The sequence below is a fragment of the Penicillium concentricum genome (genome assembly GCF_028827145.1).
Source record: "Penicillium concentricum strain IBT 3081 chromosome Unknown utg000006l_segment0_segment0, whole genome shotgun sequence".
NCBI lineage: Eukaryota > Fungi > Ascomycota > Eurotiomycetes > Eurotiales > Aspergillaceae > Penicillium > Penicillium concentricum.
The window spans coordinates 2,641,496-2,658,581 of record NW_026622759.1 but is presented as its reverse complement, the minus strand read 5'-3'; the positions used below and the strand labels follow the sequence as shown (position 1 = coordinate 2,658,581).

Here is a 17,086-nt window from a genome sequence, read left to right as displayed (position 1 = left end):
GTCCAGAAATCCAGAAATTACGATTACTTCTGGCTAATTCACCAGCTTCCATCTGCAGCGCCAACCTTAATATACGGATGCACGGGTGGCGTCGCTAGGACGGTTTAGCAAAAAAATACTACATTAAATTTCCAATGCAACTTATACATTGCACCCGACCTCATAGGGGCAATCTACTAGGAAAAAGGATTCATATGGGATGAGTTGGATTTGGGTTATGCTAAATTATTCCACTCATCACTGGTAAAACACACGCGGAAAAAAGAAAACAGAAGAGCAAAAGCGAAAAACGAAAAACGAAAAACTGAAAGCGTAACTGGCAGAAAGCAAACTGATAACGGCCAAGTCAAGTCCTACTAGTAGAACAGAACTGCCGAGACAGAACAGCAAGAAAGCCAGACGAAAATTTGTGAAATCAAACATAGGTCAAGTGCAAATGAGCGAAATGGAAGTTAAGAGCGAGAGCTTCCAGAGTTCTGAGTGTCTCGGTGGTGCTGCATCACCTCGTGCTTCTTCAGTTCTCCACGAACGTGCGCACCAAGGACCATAATCAGCTCAATGTGGCATTCATCGGCGTTCAGAATCTCCAGGAGATCCAGGATATCGTGGATGTGCTTCTTGATAACCGAATCGGGGGCCACAAAGGTGCGGATAGTCATGTTCTTGCAGATCTTTTTCCAGTTGCGCAGAACAGTGTACGGCCGAAGACCGTTGCTCGCATTACCGAATTTGAGATGCTCACGGTTTGCGCTGATAAGCTTGTACTGGGTTGTTTGATCAAAGTGGAATTCAGGGACACCGGGCATGTTCTTCCGCTCCCATCTTCTTTTCACCTTGTTGAGAGAATAAACAGAGAGGTGGCCGTCATAATACTCTTTCATCAGGAATTCGTTGGCCACATGAGTGATCATGTTCTCAATCTCGGCGTACAAAATTGACTGCACTTCGGTGTTCAGAGTAATGGGGGCAGTGCTCTCGGTGACGATGCTGGGCTTGGATGAGTTGATCAGAGCTCGATTCTCATCCCAAATCTGTCAAAATAATTGTTAGTCACTATAATATTTTTCAAAAGCCGAGTCAGGAAGCACTTACCATTCCCTTGATACTGCCAATGGTTGAATGTCCCTTTTCGATGGCCCCCTTGAAAAACTTGAATCGCTTGTCGCGTTGCACCTCATTGTCTTCAAGGTATCCCTTCTTACCAAAGAGGTTCTTGGTAAATCGCTTGCGCTTGGTTCCACGAGAGCCCTCGGAGCCCTCGGAGCTGGAGACACCCGGGCTTTGACTAGCACGACTCAGAGTTGAATTGCTGGAGCTGTTGTTGACATTGGACTCATTGCTGACGAAGGAAACTGCGCGGCTATGTCCACTGTTGGTAGAATCAGACACGTGAACAGCTGTCTGATGCTGGGCAACGTTGCGGATTGGGAGAGTCATGGTGAAGGCAGGATTTTTATTTGTCACGTTCAATTGCTGTGGGACAAGAGACTGATCGACATTGTTCATATCTGTTGGTCTCAACCAATTAGGGTAGCTGGTTGGAGATGATATGTAATCCGAACGGAAAGTAACAGTCGTAAGACGGGGATCGTGAGGGATATTGTCAGATGGAGAAGTTCCAATTCGAGGCAAATCGGCATAGGAATATGCACGAAGATCACTGGGGTGATGTTCTGAAGACGAAGGAGCTTGAACAGGAGATGGAGGTGAATCCAGTAGAGGCGAGTCAGGAGTAGTATTTTCCCAATCAAACTGATGCCCATGGGCTACAGTGACGCCAGAGTCCATCTCGCCGGGCATTTCCGAAACCCGAACATAACATTCTTCGAGGGGAGGGGAAAGAGGAGAATTCAAAGGCAGCGACTCTTGCGGATGTATATCAGAAGCAGACCGTTCCTGCTCAAATTCAAGCCCAGAAGATGCAAGACTTTCTCGGTCAAACTCATCCTCAGACCAGTAGCAACATCCTTTAGGACAAGGAGATTGAGCGTGGGACGGGGACGGGGACCCCATAGGTGTTGTAGGTGTAAGTTTGCGAATGGTGCCGGGGCTCGCAAATGGAGGACTCTCGGCATTACGAATAACAAAGTCAGGCATCTGGGGATCCGAAGCAGATTTTTGACCCGCATGGAAGATATCTGTAGATGCCGAATTGGGGGAGAGCGAGACGGTAAGCAGAAGATGGACTTCCTGGAATGTGATTTTCATTTGCAAGGCGGCAGTTTTCCGTGTCCTGATTGATCAAGGCAATCAGTTCCTCGATGGTTGGGCGCTGCACTTTGGTGAATTGATTTTCTTGCTTGATTTCGGGCACTGGAGTAGCGCTGGCGGCTACTGCAACCTGAGCATCCGGAGTAAATCCGTTACCAGTGGGTGAAGCTTCGTACCACGAAGTTGGACTATGACCGTGGCGATGGGGACTGGAATGGGGTTGAGCATAAGGGGCCTCAGGCACAGGGGCACAACAAAGAGCAGCAAGAGCCAAGCGACGGTCAACAGAGGACTGATTGGTATAGGAGGCCTGGGCATTGTAGTGGTCGTCTGAAAAGGGTACAATGGGAGGCAGGGGTGGAATAGATGGAGTCTCGTCATCGTAGCCTTTCTGCGTGTATTCCTTGAGAAGCGAATTCGGTTTCATCTTTTTACTCGAGTACACAGGGCCCTCGACACCTGCCTTCTGGCCAGCTTCGATAGCAGGCTGAGAAGTTTCGCGTTGAGAAAATGGAGTTTCGGCCTGGTTGCCTTGCATCTCTGATCCGTTAAGCATGTAATGGATGCTCATCTTGTTGATAGCGCTCCCAGAAGCTTGGAAAACACCCTCCTGGCCAACTGCGGAGGCCAGCTGAGGAGCTTCCTGAGGAATTGGTGGCAGCGGCTTGGTAGATCTGTCGTCATATTAGATTTCATGTCCAGCAAGTTTAGGTAAGGATGGCTCGTACACATCATTCTTGTTCACAGCACTTCCATTGCGACGAGCTGCACCTCTTTCCGCAATACCACGAAGGTTTTTAGCCATGCTGGGGCCCCGGTCTGCGAAGGGACGTAGGCTCTTATTGCCAATCCTCTTTGCGGTGTGAGGAGCAACACGTGGGTGCTGTCGAAGCCATTGCTGGTGCTCATCTTCGTAGAGAATTCCTGGATCGTCCTCCCGGTCAATGGCGCTGAGAGTTGCCCAGGGACGGACTGGTGGATATTGAGACATTGTTGGGTTTACAATTTCAACTCGAGTTGCTGTTCAAAGTCGAATGTGCAATTGCAGAACGGTAAACGCCGAAGAATGAGAAACAGAAGCATGAACGATATCAAGAAGTATGGGAAGAAAGAAGAAAAGGGATTGGACGAAGAGTATAGATATACAGCGACGTCGTGAGAACTTAGGGCTACAATACATCTAGCTACAATGGCCATTGAAATTTTATTCATGAATGACCAATAAGGCATAGTAGCAAGATCGAGGCCATTGTTGAGGCCGAAAAGCTTATGCTAGGACCACATGGTCTGCAGCAATAGGTTTAGTCCAATAAGGTGGCTGGCAATTTGTCACGAACAATAGAGAACAAAGAAGGCAGAAACAAAGAGAATGAAAATAAATAATATTGGAACAATAGAAATACATGGGAACAAACAATGAATGAGCAAACAAAGAAAAAAAAGAATTGATATCCCTATTAAGGAGGTTGCTGATAGATCAACCAATCAAACGCCTCTTTACCATGCGAACATACCTAAATAGTACTAAATTGAGTGAAGTCAAGAAAGAGAAAATGATATAACAGCACATGCTTCATAACGGGGCTTGATATGGACTACTAGATATATCCTATGTTGTACATAGAAATGTCATTTGCACCGTTTAAAAAAGAATACTGCCTTTTTCTGTTGTCTATCTTTAAAGCTGACAAGGAGGAGGAATGACATCTGAGAAGATCGAAAAAAGGCACCATAAGGCTACATAAGCGGCCAGCTATTCTTGTATATTTAAACCCACTTACAAATCAAAAACATGGTATTGTTGATACTCTGAGAGCTCACGACTAGTGCTAACACATTCTATGTGTTATCCACCCACTACACTAATAGTAAGAATATTACAAAATCTTGTAAGACCTTCTTATTCTCCACATGTGCAAACCTGTTTGATATATCATTTAAAAGAGGTGTCAGGGTGAACATGATTTTAGTACTGATATTGTTATCTCCATTTAAGCATGTAGTTTATGGATATAGTTCGGAGCGGTACAACTTGTACCCGACCCAAAACTCTGTTGTTTCTGTTGCCTCAGGTGTCGATATTTCCATTCTACCGAAGATTCATAATAATGGCTACTATATACTATAAATGGTTCGTAAGGTTACCGTTGGAAAATCTGGCAAATTCAAACCAAGAAAATACAGATCATTCAAACTATCACGCTGATGATATTTTCATGGAATTGGGGAGTTGAACCCTCTGAGTACTGTTACTATGTATGAGCATGTACTCCGTAACAGTGTTTCCAATGTTGTTGTTTTTCTGAAAGAGTAGAACCGATCTATTTGCCATGGAATAGGCCGAGGAAACAACATCAGAGTAGATGTGAGGCCTCGTGGATATTTCAGCTAGAACATGGCATGGATTTTCGGGTTTTCTTCAGTGTAAGTACCAGGTTAAACTACCATGATGGTGCGGGACCTGGACCGGTGGATATGACGGCAGGAGTTCAGTCATCTCGGCAGAACGGAAGGGAATAAGGGAATAATTGAGGATGTAGCCAATAACATTAGGAAGAACCCGCTGGTCATTTCTAGATCTAGATGGATCGGGAATTTCCCAACGATGTACGGAATATGGAGATAGGCCCCAGGGGTGTCCAGAGAGATAGATCCCGGGCAGGGTTGCCGAGGCGATGTCACGTGCCCAGCAGTCCGCTTACCGAACTCGTTTCCGGGTGGAGCAGAGAAAAAGAGGAGCAACCCAGTCACAACCCAGTCAGCCACCAGCTCGGGATCAACGACGGTATTATGGACATTGTGTAAAGCAAGTCATGTCCCCACATAGCGCTTGTTTCTTCGATTCTGACAAATCGTACATGATTCCGTCTCTGGTGAATCTGATTGGCTACCCCAACCCTCGAACGGGTGCTCCCCACGATTCCGCCGACTCTGAATGCCGTGGATGTGCTCCGTTGCTTCAGTTGAACACCCAATCCATCCGCTTACCCCAGTTCCCAGACAGTATATAGGGGCAGCCATGGCCCTCGTTCATTTTCTTTCTGTCATCTTACAGGGAAATACTCCGATATACTCTGCTTTTATTTCAAATCATTTGCACAACTATTTACGTTGATCATATCTCCATTCGCCCTACAATTCATACCTATCCCCACCTTGATCACCACGTTTGCTTTTGGCCGCCAGCATGGTCCAAGAGAATTATGACATTGTCATTGTGGGCGCCGGCCCCGTCGGTCTGCTCTTGTCCCTGTGTATGTCACGATGGGGTTACAAGGTAAAGCACATCGATAACCGCCCAGTGCCGACCGCTACTGGTCGCGCCGACGGTATCCAGCCGCGATCTACCGAGATCCTGCGCAACCTTGGTTTGAAGCGCTCGATCATGGCTTACGAGCCTGCCAAGGTGTACGACGTTGCCTTCTGGGATCCCAAGGGTGATGGCTCTGGCATCGGCCGCACTGGCAGCTGGCCTAGTTGCCCCCGTTTCATTGACACCCGCTACCCTTTCACCACCCTGGTCCACCAGGGCAAGATCGAGCGTGTGTTCTTGGATGAAATTAAGAAGGCTGGCACAACCGTCGAGCGGCCATGGACCATCGTTGGCTTCAAGAACGATGGCGCAAACGCCGATTACCCTGTTGAGGTCAACTTGAAGTGCCTGGATACCAATGTCATTGAGAATGTACGCGCCAAGTATTTGTTCAGCGGCGAGGGTGCCCGCAGCTTCGTCCGTGAGCAGCTTGACATCAAGATTCACCACAAGGATCCTATTGCCTATGTTTGGGGTGTTATGGACGGTGTTGTGCGCACCAACTTCCCCGACATTGAGGTAAGCCCCAAAAAGAATCAATCTTACTTATTTCTCTAACACATTGATGCACAGACAAAATGTACCATTCACTCCGACGCTGGCTCAATTATGGTCATTCCCCGCGAGGACAACATGGTCCGCCTGTATGTGCAGATTGCCTCCTCCACAGACGCCGACTGGAACCCCCGAAAGTCCGCCACCGTCGAGGAGGTCCAGCAAACCGCGAAGAACATTCTGAAGCCATACTGGATTGAGTGGGACCGAGTTGAATGGTACTCTGTCTATCCCATCGGACAGGGTATTGCTGAAAAGTACACCCTTGACGAGCGGGTCTTCATGGGTGGCGATGCTTGCCACACTCACAGCGTCAGTATTCCCATTCGAAGTCCCTGTTCCACAAATATCGCTAACATTCCTACAGCCCAAGGCCGGCCAGGGAATGAACACTGCTTTCCATGACGCACTTAACATGGCCTGGAAGATCCACGCCGTGGAGAGTGGCTTTGCCAACCGTTCTATTCTTAGCACCTACGAGAGCGAGCGCAAGGATATCGCTGAGACTTTGTTGAACTTCGATTCCAAGTACGCAGCCTTGTTCTCCAAGCGCCGCCCTTCTGCTGGCGAGGTTGGTTCTGCCAGCCACGCCACCGTGGGTGCTGGTGGGGAGGAGGACGAATTTGTCAAGACCTTCAAGTCATCTTGCGAGTTCACCAGTGGATACGGAGTGGCCTACCAGCCCAACATTTTCACCTGGGACGCGAGCCACCCTGCCAAGTCCGCTCTGTTCCAGATTCCCGGCGTTCATCTGACTCCAGGTCGCGCTTTCACCCCGACCACCGTCACCCGTCTTGCGGATTCAAACTTTGTCGAGCTTGAGCAGGAAGTGCCCGCTAACGGTGCATTCCGCATCTTCATCTTCGCTGGCAACCAGGCCAAGACCAAGAAGGCCATTGCCGACCTTTGTGCAAACCTAGAGAAGGAGCGCTCGTTCCTTTCAGCGTACCGCCGGTCTGACATTGCCGATGTGTCATTCTTCGAGCGTCACAACCCTCACTCCAAGCTGTTCACCCTGTCTGTGATCTACGCAGGCTCCAAGAACACCATCGATGTGGACTCCATCCCCCAGGTCCTGCGCGACTACCACCACCACCTCTATGCCGATGATATCCCCGATGTGCGTGTTCCTCAGGCTCAATTTGCGGCCCACGAGAAGCTCGGCTTTGATGCTGAGAAGGGTGGTGTCGTCGTCACCCGCCCCGACAGCCACGTCGCTTGCACTGTGCAGCTGGTTGAGGGAAGTGGCACTGTTGACGCTCTCAATGAGTTTTTCAATGCCTTCTCAACGAAGCCGCTGGGCCAGGACTCTCAACAGAGCCGTCTGTGAGAAGGTTGACGTGTTTATGAGTCTGTATTTTACCTTCGAGATGTATATAGTGTATATAGCAGCGATGGCTTGAGCATAGCCGGCGTTTATTTTCAATTTCCATATAAATCAATTTTCAATTCAAACAACCTCTTCGCACTTTTCGTATTTTATAGTGATAAGCTCAATGTTTCAGAGTGGTCACATGCCAAGACTCGATCTACCTTAAGTATTTTCCATCTCCACCCCGCATCTGCAGAGAGGATCTTAACTTCAGCCATCACTCAATATCAAGTTCACCCATTTGACCTCAAAAGCCAAAAAATGCTCACTCTTTTGATCGAAGCTCAACTGGAGGGGTAAGTGCTCCTTAGGTGTTTGATTATTGAGCCTTTGATGCTACTTGCATCTCCCATTCCAATCCCAGGAACGCCGCGTGGGCAGATCTTTTCGGCCATTATCAAAGAGTCAATCAGCTGATATAACGATACAGTGTTACTGCCCTCCTGCCCACTGACACTGAGGAAAATCCCTACTTCTACACTTTCAAAGTGAAATGCACCTCCTGCCACGAGACACACCCTAACTGGGTCAGCTTCAACCGTTTCGTACGTGGATTACCTACATAATCCTCTCCCTTTTGTCACGATTGAATGGTATATTAACATGATTGATGTACAGGAGACGCACGAAATCCCCGGTAGCCGCGGCGAGGCTAATTTTGTGTGGAAGTGCCGACTGTGCACGGTAAGCAAGCAATTTTTTTTTTCCAATCTGATAGACTGAAAGAGTTTCTTTTTTCGCCTTTTTTGCGAGTTCCTTCTATTCCGCTTTGTTGACCCCAATCATTTGGACCTGCGTGATTTTTCCATTATTACACAGCTAACAATCACATAGAAAACCCACACTGCATCCGTCATTAGCGGACCTAAGCCCTATGAGGCTCAGGAAAAGAGCAAGGCCCAGAAGATCCTTGAAATTGACTGCCGTGGCCTTGAGTTTATTGAGTTCAAGCCCGATGTGAGTAAATCCCAAATTCTGTCTGGACTAACCTACGTAATTGCATGTGCTGACGGAAATAAATTAGGGCGAATGGGAAGCCAAGGCTATTGAGTCCACCACCACCTTCTCTGGCATTGATCTTATGGAGGGTGAGTGGTATGACTACGACGAGAAGAAGGGTGAGGAAGTCAGCATCAAGGAAATCACCTGGACTGTTGGCCGTTAAAGGTCCACTCGGTGATGATGATTATCAAGCTATGGTTGAACGTTGGGTCTGAATCTATGAAACCCTGATGAACTCTGATTCTATTTTTCCATTGTATTATTATTGGTGTTGATGAGCTTAACCTTCGAAGCTGTGATGGGAATGGGAGCATGAAGCATGCCGAAAATGGGAGATCTATCACTGATGAGAAAACGAGCCATAAAGCATTTTTTACCCTTTCATCATAGTTCTAAGGAGTTAATGTAGGGTATCTACTCCGTATACAACAAAGAACCATCATGCCAATCCTTTGCTGACCACTATACAGGACCTTGAGGGCGGTGAATAAGTACGAGTGCTGATTGGCCACCGACCACCGCCTTATTCAGCTCACATTTTCGCGATCTCGCCGACTCCAATGTCAAGGTAGTTAACAACACGACCAGCACGATCAGCCAACGGAGTGATAGATCTTGCTTGAGCTTTTGCTGTTATCATATCCTCAAATCCTACTTCACCCTAACCGACCAGAAACTCATCTCGAGTCACAATGAGTGTCCGTCTTCCCCCCCTCAAGCTCAGCCCGCTATCAAGCTCGAAATCCCGCTCATCAGCACCTGAACCCGCGCGCTATTCCCAGAAGACCAATTGCTAACTCGTCCTTTTACAGTTCCAACCGCTTAACCCCCGTCCCTTCCTCCAGGCTCGGTATGCGACCCGTCCCCAACCCACCCGGACCCCATCAAGCAGCCCCAAGCAATCGAGACATCCCCACAGATGCATCCTCGTTATTCACACGGTTTGCTAACCTACGTATCTCTATAGCGTGGGCACCGAAGTCCTCATCCGCCTGAAGTGGGGCCAGACCGAATACAAGGGTACTCTCGAGAGCATCGATTCATACATGAACGTCCTGCTGCGCGACACGCAAGAGTTTATCGACGGAAAAGCCACCGGTGCATTGGGTCTTGTTCTGATCAGGTAGGTTATGCGCTTCAACCGGCTCGGCGTCGGGCTGGCTTGTGATTCTAGTTTTGCTAACTCTCTTCCCCCGCACAGATGCAACAACATCCTCTACATGGGCTCGGCCGATGCAATCGAGGTGACGGATATGGAATACAAATAATACGTCGCATACCCTGGGACAGAGATGCGATGGAGCGCGGTACATGAAGGGGGTGGAGATGACGGCTGTTATGTGTCTGGGAGTGAGGTATGCTTCGGTGTTGCAGCTTTGGAGCAGTGCCTTTGGCGCAGTGGAATTCCTGTTCCATTGAATGGATAGGTTACTTGCTTTGTGGCACCCTCAGATGGCTACACTGCGCCCATCAGGCACCCGAAGACACGAGCTCAGCTCTGCACAGATGGACACGGAAGATGTACCGAGTCTACCAGATTTTTTGGGACTCGGGTGTGTGTGTTCTCACAATTTCAATTATCACGAGGCGTTTGTTTGTTTATGGCTTTTCAAAGTGGGGTTTGTGCATGGCCTCTGACCAAAATCGAATCAATTACTTTCTGCACGAGTTTGAGAGGCATACGTAGTGTACTTTGTGGTTAATCAGGGCTGCGAGTTTGTTGCGCCATCGAGTATCGAGTACGGTGTATTATGACTCAGGTGCGGAGCGACGAGCGACGAGCGACGACAACGTCTCCGCTTGCTCTCCGTTCGGACAGGGGGCATCGGTGAGAAAAAGGGGGACAACAGCCTAAACCCAATAGACATCGACATATTTTGAATGCATCGTGTACACCGGTGCACTGAAGGAGTGACAAGACACACCTGAGTCGATCAGTTTCTCAACAGAAAATCATAGCTCCAGGTACTATCGAATCGTATTTCGGAGACGGAGTATACATAATCTCCACCCTGGAGATAAATGTATCGCACAGTCCGCGCAATGGTCCAATTGACATCAGTCCGGGCGCAGCCTGAGCTATCTCCATTGGGGCGAATTCACCTGCGTATACTAATTTCTCGTGTGAATAGGCCTTGGTCAACCCTGTCCCTCTTTACGTGTATGATCGCACATTCGTCATGCTATCTATATGAATTGGAAGAGATTCAGATATGTGGCAGGTTAAGATGGCTAATTGCCGTGGCGGTTCTTTTTATAGAAGACGACGTACCACATAGCGCACAATGTACCATATGTACTTTCCAATGTACATCGTACATCCAGAAGCCGATCACCCGTCGACCCGTCGACTTGCTTACCTCTGCAGTCCCTGACTATCTGAACCTGTAGCGAGTTCGTGCCATCGACGTCATGGCGCTTGCATCCACACTAGTAAGCTAAGGCGAGTAGCGCACTGCAGGGTTATCGTAGCCACTTTCAGGGTTTATGGGGGGCCTTGTCTGTAAAAAAAAAAACTAAAAAAAGAGGGGATGAGCATATGATCTTTCTATATCATAGACCATATTTGACCATTTCGCATGGGCCATGTGCTCCTCCATATATCTTGACGAACCATCGCGGTTCTTCATCGCCATTGTTGGTCACTCGGACGCCACTGAAGTAGTTCGGTGCCGATCATCACCTCATTGCGCAGTCAGTAAGGTCACACATATTACCAAAAGGGGCTTGTTCGATGTAAGTATGCAGTCCGCACTGTGGAGTTTCGAGCGTGAGACCTTCCAAGGTTCAACCTACCACACTACACCCAGGATAATCGCTTACAACGCTACTCGGGAAAGTGAGATTGGGTTCGAATGGATCCTTATGACGGAAGTGTCTGGGAAGCCTCTCGCCGACTTATGGCAATGTCTGTCCATTGCCGCAAAGTCAGACTTAGTCAAGAAATTCGCAGGATTTTCCATTTCCTTGTGGAGAAATCAGTTAAAGGGGATCGGGAACATTTACCCACTATCAGTGACGGCCGACGAAAAAGCTTCAACTGGTGAGCCCGCAGCGAGTGGCAGTCCGGAACACCTGATGAATGCCGTCCCAAAGACAGGACAAATTGTCTCTCTCGAATTTCTCTGGGGATCTCACACCCGTCAGAATGTGAACCGAGGCCCATTTCTTTCTAGTCAAGAATGGATGGAGGCTCGGCTTGCTTTTGCCAAGAATGACTGCCAGTAAATATTGGCGAAGTATCCCGCAGGTGACGACCTTGATAGCGACGCCGAGGATGAGTTGGGAGCTACTACACGGACGCTAGGGCTCATTGAAAAACTGGAAACAATTTTCCCACGTATATTCCCTCGCGATAAATATGTCCCAGAGCTAAGCGTGGTCTTCCATGATGACCTCTCACAAAATAATATCTTAGTGAGCAAGAAAGGCGAGTTGACGGGTGTACTAGATTGGGAGTGCGTTTCAGCACTACCATTATGGAAGGCCTGTTTTTATCCTACATTTTTGCATGGGCGTCCTCGAGATACGAAGCCCAATATTGAAAAGTACGATAGGGGGAATCCTCCTTCTGGTGGTGCATACTGGGAACATTTGCATGACTATGAGGTAACACTTCTACGAGGCGTGTTCTTGGACGAGATGAGGAAATCGGAACCGACATGGGTGAATGTCTTTGATACGAGTCGTCTTCGTCGAGATTTTGATACTGCTGTGCAACATTTTGACAGTGGGATTGTCCGTCACATAATTGAGAAGTGGGTTGAAGATGTCACTGCCGGTAATGAAAACCCGCAAAACTTACGTGATAGCCTTGGGTGTTAACTACCTAGGTAGGTAAGTCACCTGATAAAGCTATGTTTAAATACATTGGAGAAAATCACTGTCAGTCAAAAGATCTATTTTAGCGATCTAGAGAATTCATGCGATCTTCAAAGGAATGTACTACTTATGCTATTCCCAGGGGCTGTTTTTGCATCTAGAATTATATATTATTATAAGCCTGATTAATATACCCCTGAAATTTACTCGGTGACTCTGAGCGTCCTCATTAAAGCGGTATCTAGAATAGGAAATGGCAGAGAAAAATCAAGTATAGTGACATATATTGCCAAGTACGTGTACTTCCTAGGTTCTATAAAATACGTATGTATCTATAAAAAAACACGATACAAATCTTATAGTTAACTGCTCCACTGATCTGCATTTTCCTTGTTCTACATCGTCATTACCATTCTTTTATAAAACCTTCTTCCTCTTCATTTTTCTTTCTTCTCTATTCTCTCGCTCCAAACTTGAAACACCCCAATCTCCGCAAGTCTGCAGTCAGCCTAGACCTGGAACATTCTTTGTCTCATCACGCGCTTGAACCTAAAACTATACACCCTCGTGACCCTCCGAATTTACTTCTGAATTTGAAAATCATATACTCTGCACCCTCCACCAGGTCAACAAAAAAACACTCGTTTACACAATGCGCGACACACCCTCCAGGTTCATCGAGATTCTCGATCCCAAGGACTCATCTCGACGCATGTCCGACTCGGACGTCCGCCTTGAAGACGTCCTCGCCGACCACGAGGCAACCATCAACAGCCGAGCTCGCTCTTCTACACAATCATCCGCAAAACCAGACAAATCCCCGTCTCGTACGAACTCGACATCCCCGACGCCACGTTGGAAACGTCTGAGCAATATGCTTGCGCAACCCCGCAGGAACTCTTAATATACGTCCCCTCCTTGCAACGATGTGTGTCTGGCTCACATTCTATTCCCCTCTACTATGTGTCTTAGTATTGAGATTTGGGTGGACAATGCCAAACACATTTGTTTGTGAAAAAAGCTTTTTTTAAAAAAAAAAAAAAAAACGGAATGGCAAATGAATCTCTTTACGGATACATTCGATACATCCACGACTTGGCTAGCGGGTTCAAGTCTGTGCTTGGTGCTCAGGGTACGGTGGCATGGACTAAGAACTATGGATTGCAAACGAGATTACGAACTGAAATGATACGAAGTGATGTGACGGCGTTACCTTTGCTATTCGGGTGTCGAGTGTTTGGCCTCGGACCGTGGTCTCTATTGGCACTGGTCCGGTTGACAAGACAGCATTTTGCCCCGCTTTGATTGAGTATGCACTTTGTTTAATTGGGGATTTAGATCTGGATCTGGATCTGGATCTAGGATTATATGATTATGATCTGTCCTTTGACACATGTATAGAAACTAAATTTCTCAAATGAACGCGAACGGTCTGAGACCTGCGTTTGGCTACTATTCACTTGTTAAAATATAACTTTCCTTCTTTAGTACTGCTTGTATTTGCCGCTTGTAGCCACCTCACCTTTAATATCTGTGAGCCATATATTCTGAAAGTGAAGCGATAATAACCGAAATTCTATTTGACCCGATTGTTTGTTCTTGAACTTTGTACCTGGCGAATATTAAATCCGGCGGGGTCTTAGCCCTAGCCCCTGGTATTCACTTCTAAGGCTATTGGATCATCGAGCTTGTAGTATGTACAAAATGGGTACCAAGTGGGTGGACCCTGGACCCTAGGATGAGGGGCACTTCGGAGTGGAACATTCATGCGAGTACTCAGGCCTAATAAAATGAGCTTTGCTGGTTTCAGAAAGTCAGGAACGGTATGTCGGTGAAGCTGGGATAGCTCTTTTTTCTATTACCTAGCACAACAGCCCTCAGTGTTAGGGGATACGGCAACTTGGCGCTGTGTCGGCCTCTGTCCCTGCGGACCATTCGGACCTTCGAGCCTAGACTAAATCGTGTGTATGTAGGGCAAGCTATACGAGAGACCTGCGGATGTAGATTGAAATCAGAATAATCTCAAGTTGGAAAGAGAACTGTAGCAAAATGACAACGTCGGACAGACTTCGGGACTGAGATCTAGCCCATTTAATTCGTATGGACTCTGCCTCAATCTATTAACATTATAATGTACATCAGTTTGATACAGGTTGAGTCGGTCTGATTGAATATCCCCGGAGATTTCCTGCCATACTATTCGTCTCAATCATCCAATCAGCTCCATCCCATATTCGCCTTTTCTCTCTTCCATCAATCTGCTAATCTCCGCGGGATGCACCACGTTAAACGCGATCATTACCAGCAGCATAAGAGCGGCATCGAAAATGTAACTCCAGAATTCTTGCTGGAGCAATGCCCCGCTACTTCCCTGGTTGTACTCGATGTACCGGAAGATGGAACGGACGAAAATGAGCAGACTACCGATGTATAACACGGTCTGGTGTTTCTTCCAGGGGACATGGTGCTGCTGTAGCACCCTTGACCCGTTTTTCACAAGCTTGACGTGGAAAATTATGCTGGTGATGATGAAGAGTCCAAAAAAGATAATTTGGATGATCAAGCCGACTTTAATCACACTTCCGCCTTTTGCTGCTGTGCTGGCTTTGACGAGCATTCCGGCTCCTGCATTGTCGCAATATACGGTTAGCCAATCAAGTATTTTAGGATATTTTTGACGCATTGAAGGACGAAATATATGTCTTACCTCCTGCCTGGACAAAAAAGGATATCACATCTCCCACCACAAAGATTTTCGTCAACCACGAGCGTCGGATTGGTGACAAGTGCTCTCCGCCGGTGACAATCATGATGCGGCCAAGTTCCATATAAATACTTGCAGCAAGCAGTGACGGCGCGACGAGGACGAAAATGGCTTGTATGGCAAGAGGAGGAATGGTATATTTCGGGTATTCGTTGGAAGAGATCACACGCTAGAATTGTGAGCATATTCCTTATCTCACTTGATCGAGTATCGAGGCTGACTTACAGCTGCATATCCAACAACCTCAACTACAGAAAACTTGTGTTAAAAAGGCCCGGAAAATAGCCCGAAGAAAGGCCCCAACAGCAAGTTGGTACATCGAGTTGGTACTCACATATTCCTCCTAATATAAAAGCAATGAAGAACCATGTCCGACCACGGAACATTTGCCAACAATGCAGGAGGGTTGATATTCCGAATAGGACAATGAATGTCACGGCTGCTGGTACTGAGGGTATGTAGTCATATTCACCCATATATTTGACTTCCACCATTGTGCTTTTGGGCCCTTGATGGGACGTTTCGGTGGTCTAAATCGAGAAACCAACTAAAAACCAAAGTTGAGCAGGTCACAAAGCATTGAAGAGTTATATATCTCTATATTTCAGGGGATTTTCAACCATTCCTAAACGTTGACGCCTGTTATATTTTTGGATGTAAGCTCAAGACATCCTAAAATGGTATAGAGTTCGTACAACTTTCCCGGTTGGAATTGCCCTTCTGTCGCCGAAGCGCGCGTTCAGTGTACTCGATTCAACTTACCGCTACATCCGAATTGACTCTCACAACACTCCGTATGAATACGATGAGATCCCCATCTTGTCCAACTCCTATTTTGGAAAATTTTCAATTTGACAGAACGGAAGCTCCCATATCCGAGGCCCCACAATTGGCTTGCGCCTTCTAAGGCTTTGTGGATTTTGTGGATCCATCAATCCTCTTTGCACTGCCACGATACACCAAAATCTCGGATGTGTTCAGTGTAAGCACAGGCAAGATTGGTCTAGGTCGTGTAGCCGCTGGTGTTTTGTCACATTATGCTGACACTATGTGACAGTGCGGTGCACACCGGGCTCCGTGCAGCTTATATATAAGGCGAGAAACTGGGATGTAACTACACGCCTCCTTTGACCCCGAAGTCTCCTTCTGAACCACAGGAGACGGCAACAATGGTTCTTGCTCTTTAATGCCAAGGCCCACTAGGCTGCAAGTGATGAAATTATATCATCCACGGCTATGTCGCGTGAGTTGATCAGAGATACGATAGATGAAATATTTTCACAATTGGCAATCCCTACAATTATGTGATCGATGGGATACTAGCCATTGATTTCTCTCATCTCGCCTCACTAGATTATGAGTCATGAATCCTTGCTGTATGCTGTATACGGTGCTGCAGTATCAATCTAGCAGTGGCAGGACCGCCAGATTATTTCAAGCAACACGCTAAATTGTGAGCTAGCATTGATATGATCTATCTTTATCATCATCTTCGTGTCTGGATACCCTGTTACTTCTTAGAATAAGAATTCACTAGGCCCGCTCGAATGATCAAAAAATGCTCGAGGCATTGGCAAGCGAAGGGCTAGGACACATCCAGGGGAACATGGAATCAAATTTCAGTTTACTTCACCCAGGATTCAGAGTCGGGGAATACTTTTGCTACAGCGTCATATAGAATATGGAATATGGAAGTAGATGCCATTTCTAGTTTGGGCTATTGGAGGCCTATCAACCATCTGCTTGTCGTAGGTGTACTTTACCTTCTTTATTCTTAAAGCTACAACTCCAATTAGCTAGCAAAACATAAATTAAAATCTGCAATTCCTATTAACAATTTTTTCTTAGTAAATTTTGGCATATAGATGTGCACGCATAAGATCTCTTATCAAAGCCCCACATCAACCTCATCTCAAATTGTCAACACAACTACAACTGTGACTGTGGAGATTTCCCTGCAATAACCCGCGTCTAGTCCCAAACATCTCAACGCCAAGTAACAATCTTCCACGACGCTCCCCGAAACACCAACCCGTCACGTATTTGA

The 17,086-nt window shown here is 47.0% G+C and overlaps 7 protein-coding genes across 7 annotated transcripts; 5 read left to right on the top strand and 2 right to left on the bottom strand.

The window, feature by feature from the left end:
• Positions 1 to 452: 452 nt before the first annotated feature.
• N7517_011238 (uncharacterized protein) lies at positions 453 to 3,202 on the bottom strand (the record flags this gene model as incomplete). The annotated part of the gene is made up of 4 exons (XM_056728961.1): positions 453 to 1,031; positions 1,093 to 2,138; positions 2,188 to 2,885; positions 2,940 to 3,202. The coding sequence occupies 4 exons, from the start codon at positions 3,200 to 3,202 to the stop codon at positions 453 to 455; spliced, it is 2,586 nt and encodes an 861-aa protein (XP_056574776.1).
• Positions 3,203 to 5,398: 2,196 nt separating this feature from the next.
• On the top strand, positions 5,399 to 7,409 carry N7517_011237 (putative FAD monooxygenase; the record flags this gene model as incomplete). The annotated part of the gene is made up of 3 exons (XM_056728960.1): positions 5,399 to 6,043; positions 6,098 to 6,391; positions 6,447 to 7,409. The coding sequence occupies 3 exons, from the start codon at positions 5,399 to 5,401 to the stop codon at positions 7,407 to 7,409; spliced, it is 1,902 nt and encodes a 633-aa protein (XP_056574775.1).
• A 303-nt stretch (positions 7,410 to 7,712) lies between these two features.
• Positions 7,713 to 8,616, top strand: N7517_011236 (CXXC motif containing zinc binding protein; the record flags this gene model as incomplete). The annotated part of the gene is made up of 5 exons (XM_056728959.1): positions 7,713 to 7,747; positions 7,882 to 7,996; positions 8,070 to 8,135; positions 8,286 to 8,408; positions 8,476 to 8,616. 5 exons carry the CDS (start codon positions 7,713 to 7,715, stop codon positions 8,614 to 8,616), a joined length of 480 nt encoding a protein of 159 aa, XP_056574774.1.
• Positions 8,617 to 9,145: 529 nt separating this feature from the next.
• Positions 9,146 to 9,721, top strand: N7517_011235 (small nuclear ribonucleoprotein F; the record flags this gene model as incomplete). The annotated part of the gene is made up of 4 exons (XM_056728958.1): positions 9,146 to 9,151; positions 9,266 to 9,303; positions 9,421 to 9,576; positions 9,655 to 9,721. 4 exons carry the CDS (start codon positions 9,146 to 9,148, stop codon positions 9,719 to 9,721), a joined length of 267 nt encoding a protein of 88 aa, XP_056574773.1.
• Positions 9,722 to 11,195: 1,474 nt separating this feature from the next.
• On the top strand, positions 11,196 to 12,278 carry N7517_011234 (Aminoglycoside phosphotransferase; the record flags this gene model as incomplete). Its single annotated transcript, XM_056728957.1, has 2 exons — positions 11,196 to 11,677; positions 11,720 to 12,278. 2 exons carry the CDS (start codon positions 11,196 to 11,198, stop codon positions 12,276 to 12,278), a joined length of 1,041 nt encoding a protein of 346 aa, XP_056574772.1.
• A 649-nt stretch (positions 12,279 to 12,927) lies between these two features.
• On the top strand, positions 12,928 to 13,179 carry N7517_011233 (uncharacterized protein; the record flags this gene model as incomplete). Its single annotated transcript, XM_056728956.1, has 1 exon — positions 12,928 to 13,179. One exon carries the CDS (start codon positions 12,928 to 12,930, stop codon positions 13,177 to 13,179), a length of 252 nt encoding a protein of 83 aa, XP_056574771.1.
• A 1,305-nt stretch (positions 13,180 to 14,484) lies between these two features.
• On the bottom strand, positions 14,485 to 15,533 carry N7517_011232 (RTA1 domain-containing protein; the record flags this gene model as incomplete). The annotated part of the gene is made up of 3 exons (XM_056728955.1): positions 14,485 to 14,900; positions 14,983 to 15,208; positions 15,357 to 15,533. 3 exons carry the CDS (start codon positions 15,531 to 15,533, stop codon positions 14,485 to 14,487), a joined length of 819 nt encoding a protein of 272 aa, XP_056574770.1.
• Positions 15,534 to 17,086: the final 1,553 nt, after the last annotated feature.